This window comes from Anguilla anguilla, chromosome 9 (assembly GCF_013347855.1).
Source record: "Anguilla anguilla isolate fAngAng1 chromosome 9, fAngAng1.pri, whole genome shotgun sequence".
In the NCBI taxonomy this organism is placed as follows: Eukaryota; Metazoa; Chordata; class Actinopteri; order Anguilliformes; family Anguillidae; genus Anguilla; species Anguilla anguilla.
In genome coordinates, this window is record NC_049209.1 from 9,386,602 (window position 1) to 9,401,545 (window position 14,944).

Below are 14,944 nucleotides of genomic sequence, written 5' to 3' on the forward strand. Positions count from 1 at the left end.
TTGCAAGGCTATCAAATGAAATCAGGCAGTACATTAATAATAGCGACTACAAAAAACATTTTAAAATTTCTCTGTAGATCTTACAATGTATTTATATAATCTTTATTAGTATCCCCCTGGCATTGATATACTACTTTGTATAGTGATTGAAGATTATTCCATAAAAAAACTTTACTGTCTAATAAATAAGAGTTGACAAGAATGCAGCATTTCTATGGTTGTGAAGTTTCCTGTGGAAAGTCACAAGACATCATGGGGAAAAAAAACCAAAACATTAGCCAAACGAATTCAGATTATCAGTGCTTCGTGGAACTACTTATTTCAATAATGGTATAGTACAGGACTGTCTAAAAGAATTTAACTATAGAAACTCGCGTACTAAGCCAGCTGGCATATTGTGATAGTAATGGACCCACACACACTCCAGTCCAGATAGTGGCGGTAATGCACCACAAGTTGTTTTAAACCTCCAATAAACACCAGAAGAATAAGAAGAAGCACAGAAACTCCACATAGCCTCTCACGGGAGACAGTCCCTAAGGTTCTTTACAATGTAGCTAGCTAAAACAGTAGGCGATGTGTCTGCGGGTAGTCTCACTATCAGTACTTTTGGTAAACCAGATGATATTTTCTTTAAAGGTAAGTCTAGAGTCCTTATTGTTCTTGTAATAATTTAGCACGTCTCGAAACATTTGCTACCATCTGCTACATTGCAAGAGTTGTTAAAGTAAAGCATTAATGTATTTAGCTAGCTAACTAACGTTTATTTTTACAGAACCTATGGGTAATTGAGATTTAATATTTTCTAATTCCACTGCCTAATTAGTCGAAAGAGAAATTATGAAAATTATGTCCTGAGAAATCTTGTAATTTCAAAAGGTAAGCTAACTACTGATATTGCATGTTGCATTTTATTTGGTTAGACTAGCTATCTTGATTATTTGTTACGCAGATGGGTAGTGGTAACAGTGCTATCTATCATCGGCACTATTGTGATTTCATTGGCCCAAAAATCCTTTAGATAACACGGATGGCTGTCTTCGCCACCAATTGAATAAACCATTAAGTCTCATCCCATTGCTTCCAATGCGTAACGTTGTATCGATTGGCTCAATTGGCAAGCATAGCTAAAATTAAACAAAAAAGTCTAGGTTCATGGACTATCGATACATTATATCATGAGCTAGGTTCAGTAGCCACGTTGTATTTAGTATTTGGTGAAATAGTTTTAGACACCTGGGTAGTTGTGATGGTGGCCTACCGGTTTTGTGCTATGTTCTAGCTAAAATCTGATTGACTAACTTCACAATGAAGCGTTTACAAATTTTGCCTTAGGCGCCGTTCGTGCACAATGGCTGTAATTAATTTTCAGCAGTGCTAGTTGTGTTTTCAAGCTAGCAGAAAAGTTGGCTAAATGTCTTCTTTGCCATAGGGTTTTCCCGACAGCACAACTTCCCTCTGATAGGAGACATTTTGACGAGGATATAAAAAAGATCCTTGTGAATTATTTGTATCATTTGAGAAAAAAAAGGGATTACTGGCTTTAATTTGAAGCATTTTCAGTTTACGCACATATGGCTCAACGTAGAAAGTCATGTGATAAATTAAAAAATGATCTTAATATTCTTTATACACGTGTACAGGTAGATATTTCCGATGGTCCTTTCTTCGGTAGATGTAAACTGACTCTTAGTATTACGTGTCAGCGTGGCTTTCACGAATACGCCGAGTGAGGAAAAGAAAGAACCTCTAGAGTCACATTGTACATTGTCGCAGCAGGAACATGGTGTTAGGTTTCTTGTTTTTGTTATTTCTGTATAGCCCTAAGTGTCGAAAACCCAGTTTAGAGCATCTTAAACCATCTTTGAATCCAAGCTGGAATTTTCGGCTCGGTTGTTAGGAGGAAGTAGTAAGGTAAATTGTGCTGTAATGATCTAGGCTATACCATTACAGATTTGTTAATTAATTTTTCCCCCCAGATTGTGGCTTGCTGAAGTTTCACATTCCTGAGGCCTATTCATCTTTTTCACAGAAGACTACCCGAAGCAAAATCTTCTCCTACTATAATATGTTTGCTGGCAAAACCTTTTGTGCATCAAGAAAAAAGACTTTTATTCAGGTTATTTTTATGGATTACTGGATGACTTATTAATAAGCCCACAGCAGTGATCTTGCTCTGTGTGTCTTAACCGCAAGCTGAGGTTATGTGCTCTTTGTTTCCTTTTTATTAATAAGACTCTTGAAAATACCTGGCCATGAGGTTGTGCATGGCAGTGTTTAAGTTTTTCAGAAAGGGAAAATACTTGCTGCTTATACTGCTAGCATTGTCTGTTCTGGCTTGGATTGCTACCTCTGGTAGTGACACGGTACAGGATGCACTAAGATCATCTGGGACCCAGTCAAATGTCCAGTATATTGTCCACCGAGGAGAAAAGAACTCCAAGGATGCTATGCCTCACGATAGCTCCCATCGTGTCACTTCCTCTTCACCCCGTCAGCACTGTACACAGCCATCCCCATTACTTCGTAAGTACTTGTGTCAACTCTAATACATTTACTTTTGTCTGAAGGTCACACTTGAAATGATCACGACAGTAGGCAATATGTCTGATTTATGGTATGATTAATCATTGAACTCCTGTCACCTCCTGTTATGTGCACTCTGGGTGCAGATTACATAAGCAGAGGCCTGCAAAGGACTTAGAATGAATATGTATAGAGAACATACTGATGCAATGTCTTAACTCAAGCCAGCTGGTTTTCTAGCTTTAGTTAATTGTTTATTTGTGGGGTTTTTTTAACAACTGGCCTTGAATTCTGAAAAATAACAGTATTGTGGGGAAAAAGTTCACCCCTGTTATGGGTGTTCAGAGAGGGCATTATTTGGATTTGTTTCTCTTATTTGTTGAGACAACAAAATTATTTGTATTTGGATAAAACAGAAGTATGTGTGGTTTGAGGTGGAAGTGGTTTGAGCTGGAAGCTTCACAGGAAAAAAAGTGAAAACTTGGCTACCAACAGAACAAATTATTTTATGGCACACTGGCAGATGAGCTCTTGCCCCCTGCAACAGGAGAAAATAGCATTGCAGACAATGCACCCTATAAATTTCCTTGCCAATATTAGAAAAAATTCAAAATAGACTACTCATCTAGAAAAACACATTTAAAAGTATAGCAAAGTAAGGACAGTTAACAATATAATACTAATGTTAGCTAACCATCTCCTCAAACAGTAGACCCAATGGGAAAAGAACAGGCAAAAGTAGATTGCTAACAATAGAGCTAATTGCAACTCGGGAAAATAGTCTAGCAGGCAATGCAACTCTGAAATAGGAAACGCTGGGGTATAATTACATGGGCTGCCAAAACTTGGGTCATTTGAAAATAAGGCAATGCAAACTTACATACAAATCTTTTTCTTTGGCAAAAGCAAAGGATTGTGACTCTGAAAACGGGGTTGAATGGGTTCCTCAGTATGTCTACAATTCCATAATATAAATCAGATGTGTTTCAGATGCGATTCAGATGCGTTCACCCTAGGAATTGTGGCTGGGGTTAATATTTGTACGTCAAGCCTTGCTCTGCTGCAAAGGCAACAGATTCTAACTCGGTGAAATGGGTGCCTCAAATTGTCTACCATAGGAATCAGATGAGGTTCAGACAACACATTCAACCAAGGAATTGTAGCTGGGGTTTAATGCTCACATGGTTTGAGGTACCACCTTTGATTTTGAGCCAGGAAATACCCTGTATGCACAAGGACTTTCTGTACTGAATGATGTTACTGACGGTTGAAATGAACTATGAACCCTTTTAAACCTATCTAGAAGACTGATTTTCAAAAATGTGTTGCAAAATTGCTATGAGAATCAAGTTATTCACATCACTGTAGGCTACAGATAGCTTGTCAAAGCTGTTGCAGTTTTTAATGATGACTGCCTATAACTTGTGCCTTAACTGAAATTCTGGATTTTTCTGTTGTTTTCAAGCAGATCAAATTCAGTTGGAGTACTAATTCAAAGCCTAGCAGCTTTGTACATAACGTTTTGGAATGATCTGTCAACAATTCAATTGTAGTACATAACTACTATGTATAAGTATGAGCTTGCAACAAAGGCCTATGTCTTGATTTTTGATGTCCTTAATCTTGATCCTCATTCTCAAAATGACATATGTCAGATTGTTAGTGTTTGATTGGTGTTGCATCTTTTTATAAGAACCTTCTTAAGTTTCAAGTTTTTATTGTTACATTTACAATTTAGAGTATAAATGGTGAGTGAAATGCTCAAGTGTAGGACTCTTCAAACCTTTGGTATATGACAACAGGACAGAATGGAATATAGTTTCCCTTCAGTGTTCAGCACACTGCTGTGTTTGTTGGCGAGTGCTCTTTTTGAAAATTGTATTTTAGCTGCTGCTTGGATTTGAGTATTTAGGAATAACTTCTTCCTGCACTTCTTCCTCCAGATTACCTTACAAGGAGCTCACATTTCTGTTACTAGGTAAATGATAGGTAAATGTAATATGAAATGTTTTTTTATGTCTAGAGGGTGCCCTGAAGCTCTCCTTCCACCCCTCCTTAACACTCAAGGAGGTAGAGAGGGAGAACAGCAAAGTGGTGGAGGGTCAGTACCATCCTGTGGACTGCATAGCCCAGCAGAGTGTGGCCATTCTCATTCCCCATCGCAGCCGGGAGAAGCACCTTCGCTATCTCCTACACTACTTGCATCCTTTCCTACAGAGGCAGCAGTTGCATTATGCCATCTATGTCATTCATCAGGTAGTGCTCTTTTGCAACACTACAAAACGTAAAAATGTTTTTTTTTTCAGCATGGCACTTGATGACTTTTCCTGGTGTGACGCTACCATTATGAAAAAGTTAAACATTGCCCTTTTTATATTTTGATAAAAGCGGTACACCATCAGGGTATGGAGATTGCTTTATGAGTCTTTTTAAACCCTACCATTAAGAAATCAGATGTCACAATCAAAGTTTAACACCACACACCTATTACAGGAAGAAATAAAACCTCAATTATGATGAGTATTTTGTGTTAAAAGCAAGTGGCATAGACTGAAGAAATACAGCCTCTCTGGACTGTGAAGTAGGAAAGCAGTTATTCACTGATCTATTGATGAGTGACAGGTTGTTTCTACATGAAAAATATTGCTCTAGGACAGTGGTCTCCAACCCTGGTCCTGCAGAGCTACAGGGTCTGCTGGTTTTCATAATGACTCTGCACTTCATGAATCAATTAGAGCAGTTGATTACACAGTTAACTTGACTCACCTGGTGTCTTGGGTCTCAATTGGGTGCTGATTTTAAGGTGAAAACAAAAACCAGCAGACCCTGTAGCTCTCCAGGACCAGGGTTGGAGACCACTGCTCTAGGATTTAAAATTCAATGAAGAGGCTTTATCACAGGGGCGGTCGAAAGTATAGGTCTTATTTGACCCTGTGCACATGGGGTGCATCCATAATACGAAGACAACATAAGGGTTAGTATTTTTAGTCATTTTGCATAGTTGTAATTTTGCTATTTGCAGTTGTAAAAGGGTAGTGAAATCAAATCTGAGTTCAAGTGGAATTGCTAATTTTGCCTCGCTTCCACTGCCTCGCTGTGTGAGAAACACTTAGCTGAAGAAAGTTCACTCATTTGACAACCTCACCCAGGAGCAAATTACTATGTTCCAAACTACTGTTCCCCTCCCCCCCCCGCTTAGCAACAGAGACATTTTGGGGTTTGATGGTGTTCATTTTGATTATGTGTTTTCTCTGTGAAAGGCTGGAAATTTAACGTTCAACCGAGCAAAGCTGCTGAATGTGGGATACCTGGAGGCTCTGAAGGACTACAGCTGGGGCTGCTTCATTTTTCACGATGTGGACCTGGTTCCAGAGAATGACAACAATCTCTATATGTGTGAACAACAACCAAAACACCTTGTGGTGGGAAGGAATGCCACAGGTTATAAGTGAGTATCTTAAAAGGTCTCATGCCTGTAGTGTAGCACATTTGTAAAAGTCTTGGATAAGATTGACGCTTGCCTGTTGTTTTAATGTGTGTGTCCCAACAAATAACTCGCATACCTGTTATACAAATATTCAAGTTGCAAGATACCATCTTATCACCAATAGTTGTTTTCTCTTCATGTTGTCAAGGGACAAAATCCTGACATTCAAGCTCAATTTTTCACAACTCCACACATTTCATGTTGCAATACCCTAATTGATGTAACACAGGAAATGTATCTACTTTATTTCCATAAGAGGTCATTTAAAAATAATAGCTAAGAGACAGATTTATTTCAGTTTATATGTACTATATCAGATTTTCTGTGGATCAAAAGTTTACATACACTTTGTTAGTATTTGGTAGCATTGCCTTTTAATTGCTTAACTTGAATCAAACGCTTGGGCTAGCCTTCCACAAGCTTCTCACAATAATTTGCTGGAATTTTTGCCTATTCCTCCTGACAGAACTGGTGTAACTCAGTCAGGTTTGTGGGCCTCCTTGCTCGGACACACTTTTTCAGTTCAGTCCACAAATTTTCTATGGGTTTCAGGTCAGGGCTTTGTGATGGCCACTCCAATACTTTCACTTTGTTGTCTTTAAGCCACTTTGTTACAACTTTGGAGGTATGCTTATCATTGTCCTGCTGGAAGACCCAGTTGCGACCAAGTTTGAACTTTCTAGCTGATGTCTTGAGGTGTTGCTGTAGTATTTCTAGATAATCCTCCTTCCTCATGATGCCATATATTTTCTGAGGTGCACCAGTCCCTTTTCCAGCAAAAAATCACATGATACTACCACCCCCATGCTTCATAGTTGGGATGGTTTTCAGATTGAAAGCCTAACCCTTTTTCCTCCATACATAACGCTGATCATTATGGCCAAACAGTTCAATTTTTGTTTCATCTGACCAGAGAACACTCCTCCAAAATGCTAGGTCTTCATCCTGGTGATCACCTGCAACTTAATTCTGGCTTTTTTATGCCAGTCTTAGAGGAGGGGCTTCTTCATTGGGTGACAGCCTTTCAGGTCATGGCAATGTAGGATTCTCTTACTGCTGGATGTAGATACTTTGGTACCTGATGCCTCCAAATCCTTCGTCCTTCCTTTGTTGTTGTCTTGGGGTACAGTTGAACCTTTTGGACCAAAGTTTGGTCAGCCCTGGGAGTTAATTTGTGCCTCCTTCCTGAACGATGCGGTGTCTGTGTGTTCCTAAGATTTTGTATTTGCATACAGTTGTTTGTACAGATGCTTGTGGTACCTTCAGTTGTATGGAAACTGCTCCTAAGGAGGAACTGGACTTGTGGAGGTCCACAATTTTTTTTCTGAGGTCTTTGCTGAGTTGCATAGATTTTCCCATGGTATCAAGGGCAAAAAGGCAGTGGCTCTAAAGGTAAGCCCTTAAATACAGCCACAGGTGCCAATTGACTCATAATTATGACAGTTGGCCAATCAGAAACTTCTACAAAGTCATTATATCAATTTCTGGAATCTTCCTGACTGTTTAAAGAGACAGTCAACTTGGTGTATGTAAACTTTTGACCCACTGAAATTCTGATATAGTGAATTATTAAAACGACCTCCGATGTGAACAAAGCAGATTCCCTAATTGACAAAAGAAATGTATGGTAACATGAAATGTGCTTAGTTGTGAGAAACTGAGTTTGAATATCTAGGTGTATGTAAACTTTTGGCCTCAACTGTAGAATTGAAATACCTTTTGTATTCTCAAACCGGGAAAATATATTTTCTTCCTTTCTTGATGATCAAACTGGAGTGCTTGTGGGAATTCATGGTAAGATGGAGTTAACTATGTATTGAATTTGTGTTTAATCTTCCAGGTTGCGATACAAAGGCTACTTTGGAGGAGTAACAGCTATGACGAAGGAGCAGTTTTTTAAAGTTAATGGATTTTCCAACGTTTACTGGGGGTGGGGTGGAGAAGACGATGATCTTCGTATACGGTGAGAACCTCTATAAAGTTTAATAATTTAGGTGAGATGTTTGTGTGCATATTTATGACCCCAAAATATTTAACATTTTGGCGATTCGAGATGTGGCCTTCATAGCCATTATTGAATTACCTGTTTAATATTTAGATACTAGATCATAGTCAGCAATGCAGGGGCTGAAATTAACTGTTTATTTATAATTCAGAGTGGAAAAAGCATGTCATGGACACAAAAGATATTTTTTTAAAACTTGTCCATTTTGTAATTCTGGAATTGGCCCAGATACTACTGCGCTAGCCACCACAATGCTATAATCTAATTCTATTATTTATCTGTTAATTCCCATTGAAATTGCTGTTTTTACCCTTTAGGGTAGAGCTTCAAAAAATGAAAATTGTGCGCCCTCCCCCTGAAGTAGCCCGCTACACAATGGTCTTCCATAAGAGAGACAGTGGCAATGAGGTCAACAAAGACAGGTAATGAATTGTATAGGCACAGATATTCAAAATGTGTGCATAAGTGTCCAGGATTAGGGAATCAAAATATTCAAACAGTTGCACTTGTGTGCACAGTTTCATTACCTCAGAAGTGTCCTGCAGTAATTTCAGAATGTTTATTTGGAGCCTTAAATGCCTTGTCCAATCCCTTGGTCTTGTTCGGGTAATGTTATGAATGCTGTATACACAAAAGGATTCATCATAAATGCTTGCTAATAGCTGACATGACCAAGTCAAAAGTCTTACAGTAATTCCACTCACTGTTTCAGCCTGTCTCCAATGAATACACAATGTGTGGGTGGAGGAAGTGTGTCCATCTCATTTGCATAAAGTGTTCTGTATGCAAATAAATGTACAGTGTAGCTGTGCCTGGCTCATGAAACTTGGATCAAGCTGTCAAACTTGCCATTCCAGATTAAATATGAATCAAGATTCAGCAATTACATTCCTGTTTCTCACCTCAGATGTTTTCAGAAACATGTTTTAGTGGACATTTTAAGTGGAATATGAGAGTTTATGAACAGGCCGTCATGTTTCTCTGGTTTGAAAATGCCGAAACCAATCTAGCCTCTCAGGTGCTGGCAGAAAAAGGAGGAAAAAAAGAAAGAAAAGGCTAGTAACTTGTTTTTGCGCACATAGCGGTAGTTCTGCTGTACAAACCAGCCAATAAAGGGTGTAAAACCCAGATTAAGCCTTGTGCACTGTCCAACTACGCCATGAAAAGGGCATAACCGTAAGCATGAGTTAGAGTTCTGATGGAATCAGCAGGGTGTTGTGATATTATGAGGGCCAGGTATGTCTTGTACTTTTAATATTTTTTCAAGGTAAGTTTGTTTGAGGAACATTGTATGATGATGCATGTGACAAATTGAATAGCACAGCATTCAAGCTGAATTTTAACATTTCGGTCTTATTTCCAGGATGCGCTTGCTGGGACAGACACCGAGAGTGTGGAGGCAAGATGGACTCAATACCTGCTCCTACAAAATGCTTTCTGTGGAAAAGTCAAAACTCTATATAAATATCACTGTCGACATTGGCAAACCATAGTTCCAGCCCCGAAGTAACCATGGCGCCAAAAACCTCAAGTATTTTTCAATGGAAATTGAATTTTTAAGCTTTTTAACACGTCTGTTTTGGGAAGAGGTAGTAGATTGCTCATATAAATTCAGACTTCATTTAAAGTTACACTACATCAAAAAAACCCCTTTGAGATTATAAGATTCTTGCCTTCATTGTCAAGGAAACCAATTTAGATTTTGTTTCAGAAAAATGTATACCTGTTTATTAATGACTGAATGTATTTTCTGGCAATAACTGTTCTTAGACAAGTGTAGATTTAAGTGTAGACACTTAAATGCCATGTAGGAAAAGGTCTCTCTCTGTACCTTTCCTGTTTGATCATTTGCCTTAAGTTCTGCCTGTGGTGCACTGCCAATATCACTGACATGAGATCATAGATGACATTCCTTACTTTTTAGTTTTTTTTTAAAACACATTGTAATTTTAAATTTGTGTGAATGCCTTGTTACATTTCTGATGCAACATTCAATAAAGACTATGAATGTACTGCTGTTTTAACTAAACACATGTCACATTTTGTTATAATTACTGGTTACAAAATTGTTTGGATATATATCTGCATTTGCATAATTGATAACTTATGCAAATAGATACATGTTAAAAAGGTTTAAGGAATGGGGAATGTTTTATGGTTTAGATTTTGGCAAATCTATTTCTGCAACGTACAACTATATGCAATACATGCAGCTTACAAGATGATCAGTTGTAGTAACTTTAATATGATTTGCAGGTTACCTCAGCGTGAGGCACACAATCCACTGTTGTACTCTGGTTTTTAAAAAATCCCATTTTCCTAACTTATGTAACATGTGCAAGTGCTTAGCCACTTTAAACTGTTTGCAAGTTTCTAATGAAAACAAGAATTTGGTAATAAGTGCACATAATACAACAACAAACAATTAATTTATGCAAACAGCATTCATATTTTTACTTTCTGTATTCTGTAAGATATTTTACAGCAGAACCTTAGCAAATAGATATTTCATTCATTCTGGAAATTAGGTCTGCAGAAGCCGTTTTCACCGACTTAATATTTGAAATAACAAAAAATGTGCTGTGGAATGGTCACTGTCAGATCAAAATACATTTTTTGAGGAATTCTTTTAAAGTGAACTTTTAAACATTCACAACGTGGTAAGGAGCGTTCCAATAGAATTACATTCCAAAATATAAAAACTATCAATCATACTAGTTAAGCCTTCATGAACCTGTTACTGCAGTGTTCATTATTATAATACTCCAGCCATATTCTTGCACTTGTGCAACCTACAGTTCAGCCTTCTACCATTCTCCTTAGCAAGGACCCAAGGCCCCCTTTAGCGATCTGTAGGGGCGTCTTCTCCTCCTTGTTCTCTATATAGATGCTGGCACCATGCTCCACTAGAAGCTTTGCAGCCTCCACACGCTCCTCATCACAGGCCAGGTGACTAAAGGAATATTCACAGCATGGCAAGTATCATTCACCATAAACAGACGGCAGAAAATTCTAAAGTCTAAATCTTTCTGTCCCAGTATATTACAGTACATCTCATTTCCATTTTTCTTAAACAGTAAATACTTTAGGGTCTCATACTCTACTGTACATACACAACATTAGTGGTCATAAAAAGGTATACAATTGGGCAGAATTTGTTTTTAAATTGTATCCACATCCTTACACAGTCTTTATTTCATTAAAACAGAAATGCTTGACAGAAGGTCTAAGTTCAATTCAGAAACTGTAACTGGTGTATAACTGGTTGTCCTTCTATTCTATTCTGTTCCATTAAAATCAAAGCAGTTTACTAATAGTAAAACAAGAAAAAACTTACCAAAAGTCCCACAATAGTATCATCCTTAACAAGTAGAATTTTCTCGCTAATATTCATGTAGATTTTTAGTTTAACTAGCCATTTTCACCAAAGAGGACCGAGGAAGGACACTTAAAACCTGTTGCTCTTAGCCAATTCACATCAGAGACTCACTAAACTGTACTGCACTAAAGGGGATGACCTTTCAGAAAGAACTTGGAACAAGGTGCCCACACTACTCCTGAAACCATGGTTATTAGATTGTTAAAGGATGAGAAAAATTAATTTGTAAACAAGTGATTTGTGGGAACTTACAGTGCAGTGTTTCCTTCCGAATCCTGGATATTAGTGGAAGCACTCTGGCTCAGGAGAAGTTGAATCAATCGGTAGTTGCCCTTTGCAGAAGCTCTGTGTAAAGGAGTGGACTCCAATTTATCTGTGATGTTGGGGTTTGCTCCATTTTCCAACAACATTAGAGCTATCTGTTGGGTGAAAACAACAGGTTAGGCCTTGGGATGACAGTTACAACATAAAGCACACTGTAGCTGTGAAAAGCCCTTATTTTACATACAGTATTTATTATTAACATTTTTTGATGGAGAAAAAAAACCTCAAATATGTCATGCAAAAATATAAGGCAGTTATACAGTAGTACCTCATATCGGTCTTTCGAAGCAGCGTAATGTAGAGGAGTACAACCATTGTGGTTGACAGAATTAATCTGGGCCCCCTTGGTAATCAGGGCTTTAACTATATCATCTCTCCCTGCAGAGGCTGCAATGTGTAACGGGCTCCAGGATGCCTTTTGTAACAAAGGAAAACAGAAAATGAACAAGAAAATTAATGCCAGAAATAATTACTAAAAATTAAAGTTATACAATTTTAAGTGAATCTGCCACTTGAACTTTTTAACAGCTAAGTGCATTTTTTATCTGACTAAAAGCAATGTTACTCCATATAGCTCATTCTTAGTCCTGGCTTGCTGCAGGGTCTGTTGTTTTTTTGTTGTTACTTGACAATGAAATAAGTTGATTACACAGTTAACTCGCCTGGTTTCCTGGGTCTGAATTGGTTGCTAATATTAAGGGGACAACAAAACCAGCAGACCCTGCCGCCCACGAGGACCAGAACTGAAGATCACTGATATAGCTGCTGCCTTACATATCCAAAAATCTTTGTGTGAGGTATGCCCTCTAATCACTCACTTAATGTTGCCATGTATCAGTCTGAATATTTAAGGTATTAATCATTTAAAAGGTTTTTACATTAAGAACAGAATGTATGTTTACTCAGTATGCAGTAGTTCACCCATTTTGCACAGCTAGCCTGATGTAACAGCAGAGGGGGAAAGATTTGCTCTCCAGTGCAGGGACAAACAGCGTGATTTTAAAAATCAATCAGAATTCAAATGTGCATCTTCACTGAACATGGCCGGCTCAGGCCTGGCACCTGAAAGCTCAGGCCAAACCCTCAAAATTAGGTCCAGTTAGGCGAAACAAACTTTTCAAGAACTTCCCTCTGGTTTTCTCTGTAGACGTTGTATGTAAGTTATCTATTTGTATATCTGTTATCAGCTGTGCTATAGCAACAAAACAACTGAACTGCTGACAGGCACTGGTTTCAGTTAAGTATAAAGTTATTATGAATAATGTAATCACTTCCATTTAATATTGAATTAAATTGCAACCGGCATCATTTCATCAGCTAAAGATGAAAGACCAAGCACTCAGATGTCCACAACATTTATACTCACGTCATCTTTAAGATTAACCTCAACTCCAAGGCCCAGCAGAAATTCCACTATGTCACTGTGACCGGCCGAACACGCCCAATGCAGAGCAGTTCTGTGATCCTGTAACATAGAAAGCACACAAATTAAATTGAACCTTTTTGGAACTAAAATTGTTTGTTGTCATCAACTTGCCTGCCTTGCTAACGAATCGAAATTATTTTACGTAACGTTAATCAACTCAGTCCTCAAAACGAAATCAGCAAAACAGCAAATACAAGCATGAACATGACTGATGCTGGTGCATTTTAAGAGATCGAGAAATTAAGACCAAGTTAGCAAGTCATCTGTCCAGTTTAACTCGGTGAGCAGCTACTACGCTTGTGAATAGCAGTCATACACTCAGCACGTAGCTCAGTGGCTAGCTTGCTATCAATCTAACATACCCATTTACGATCTTAACATTCCTCTTACCTGGTCTGTTTTGGACGCCAATGATTTATCAGCTAAAATGCATTTTTTTAACTGTTCAAATTGCCCAGTGTATGCTAAATTGCACACCTCCAAGTTGGACACAGAACCTTCCATTGCTTTATTTATTTCTATTACTCCTCATATCCGGTGTGCACCGTCGGACTTAACACGACTGTGCAGTAAGGAAACAACTTCCGGTTACCAAATTAGCGAAAAATACGTAATTTTTTTTTTTTTAAATTACAGCAAAAGCCAATGATTCTAGTTCAATTGTAAAATGAATTCCCCTGATTTTCTAATTTTTTCACATCCCCCCGTTGCATCACAAATCATAGCACGGGTTTATCCATTTAGTATTTAAAATGTTCAGATTTTCAAACTCCAAGGACTATCAGTCCCTGGACAGCATACCATCGTTATTACTTTGATTAGAAACCTTTTCTCAGACCCAATTGTGACGCAAATGTATTGCAGAAAGTTATTAGCACTTTCAATGCTCAAAAATGAATAAATACCAAAATGGCAATTAAGTTACACGCGTGCCTTTAAAAAATAAAATAAAAAAACAAAAAACTATAAAATAATCACATTGTTTTTTAATTTTTTATTATAAAACTCCACTAGATTATTGAAGTCCTTCTTACCAGGTGTATTTTTACTGTAGGAAACTTGGATGGCAAAATTCTAAATGGCAATTCCATTCTATAGATGGTGCTTATTAAAAATTCTTTAAAACTATAAACAGGTTTCATCATACTCCAATACATCTTGAGGACCACCTTAACAGGAATTCATGCTATGGATTTAATGCGTTTTTACTGTAGAAATGTGGAATTATGGGATGGAAAAGTAGTCCAAAACGGCCTATCAATTAAACAGACGGTACTTGGTGGTGATGATGATGGGTTATATCAGAGATCCCGTGATAACCTGGGGTTAGAAAAATAAACTGTGCATTGATTGAATTCAGTATGCCTGCTGACATCACAACATAAATATTATCTGTGCAATTAATAGCGGTATGATGATTCTGAGAAAGGGTGTGGCTCTCAATTGTTCATCCTGTGATATCATGTATACCCAATTATATGGGGTTCAAAGATGTACTGCATTGAATTTAATTGCCATTTTGGATTATTCAACTCTCCATTTTGCAGTATTTAATACTGAAGTTTTTTTTTTGTTTTAATTATATTTTGGAGTATTGAAAGTGCAAGTAGGAACTTCATCTGTACATTTGAAATCACAATTGAGTTACCGTAAAGAGTAATGTAGACAGTGCTATGGAACTTTAAATGCAGATAGTATGACCGAACTTTTTCAAAGTGGAGATGGCGTGACTGCAGTGTTTTACTTAAGTAGAATTGTAACCCAGTTGAAGAGATTATTCCTATATATTGAAAGGCT

General features: G+C 37.7%; 2 protein-coding genes across 2 annotated transcripts; one reads left to right on the forward strand and one right to left on the reverse strand.

Annotated features, from left to right (window-relative positions):
• The first annotated feature begins 462 nt into the window (after nucleotides 1-462).
• On the forward strand, nucleotides 463-10,047 carry b4galt4 (UDP-Gal:betaGlcNAc beta 1,4- galactosyltransferase, polypeptide 4). Its single transcript, XM_035433791.1, has 7 exons — nucleotides 463-639; nucleotides 1,980-2,526; nucleotides 4,550-4,782; nucleotides 5,787-5,974; nucleotides 7,854-7,976; nucleotides 8,336-8,440; nucleotides 9,382-10,047. The coding sequence occupies exons 2-7, from the start codon at nucleotides 2,256-2,258 to the stop codon at nucleotides 9,509-9,511; spliced, it is 1,050 nt and encodes a 349-aa protein (XP_035289682.1). The 5' UTR covers nucleotides 463-639; nucleotides 1,980-2,255; the 3' UTR covers nucleotides 9,512-10,047.
• A 195-nt stretch (nucleotides 10,048-10,242) lies between these two features.
• On the reverse strand, nucleotides 10,243-13,724 carry psmd10 (proteasome 26S subunit, non-ATPase 10). Its single transcript, XM_035433792.1, has 5 exons — nucleotides 13,538-13,724; nucleotides 13,088-13,186; nucleotides 11,990-12,136; nucleotides 11,650-11,816; nucleotides 10,243-10,971 (listed from the first exon to the last, which is right to left on the reverse strand). The coding sequence occupies exons 1-5, from the start codon at nucleotides 13,649-13,651 to the stop codon at nucleotides 10,818-10,820; spliced, it is 681 nt and encodes a 226-aa protein (XP_035289683.1). The 5' UTR covers nucleotides 13,652-13,724; the 3' UTR covers nucleotides 10,243-10,817.
• Nucleotides 13,725-14,944: the final 1,220 nt, after the last annotated feature.

Bases quoted from the DNA above. Each gene is read 5' to 3' on its own strand.
- b4galt4 (XM_035433791.1), top strand. From the start codon at position 2,256: ATGAGGTTGTGCATGGCAGTGTTTAAGTTTTTCAGAAAGGGAAAATAC. The intron at 5,975-7,853 runs GTGAGTATCTTA...TTAATCTTCCAG, and splicing joins AGGAATGCCACAGGTTATAA to GTTGCGATACAAAGGCTACT. The intron at 7,977-8,335 runs GTGAGAACCTCT...TTTACCCTTTAG, and splicing joins GACGATGATCTTCGTATACG to GGTAGAGCTTCAAAAAATGA.
- psmd10 (XM_035433792.1), bottom strand. From the start codon at position 13,651: ATGGAAGGTTCTGTGTCCAACTTGGAGGTGTGCAATTTAGCATACACT. The intron at 13,187-13,537 runs GTAAGAGGAATG...TCTATGTTACAG, and splicing joins TGGCGTCCAAAACAGACCAG to GATCACAGAACTGCTCTGCA. The intron at 11,817-11,989 runs GTACTACTGTAT...TTCACCCAACAG, and splicing joins CTTCGAAAGACCGATATGAG to ATAGCTCTAATGTTGTTGGA.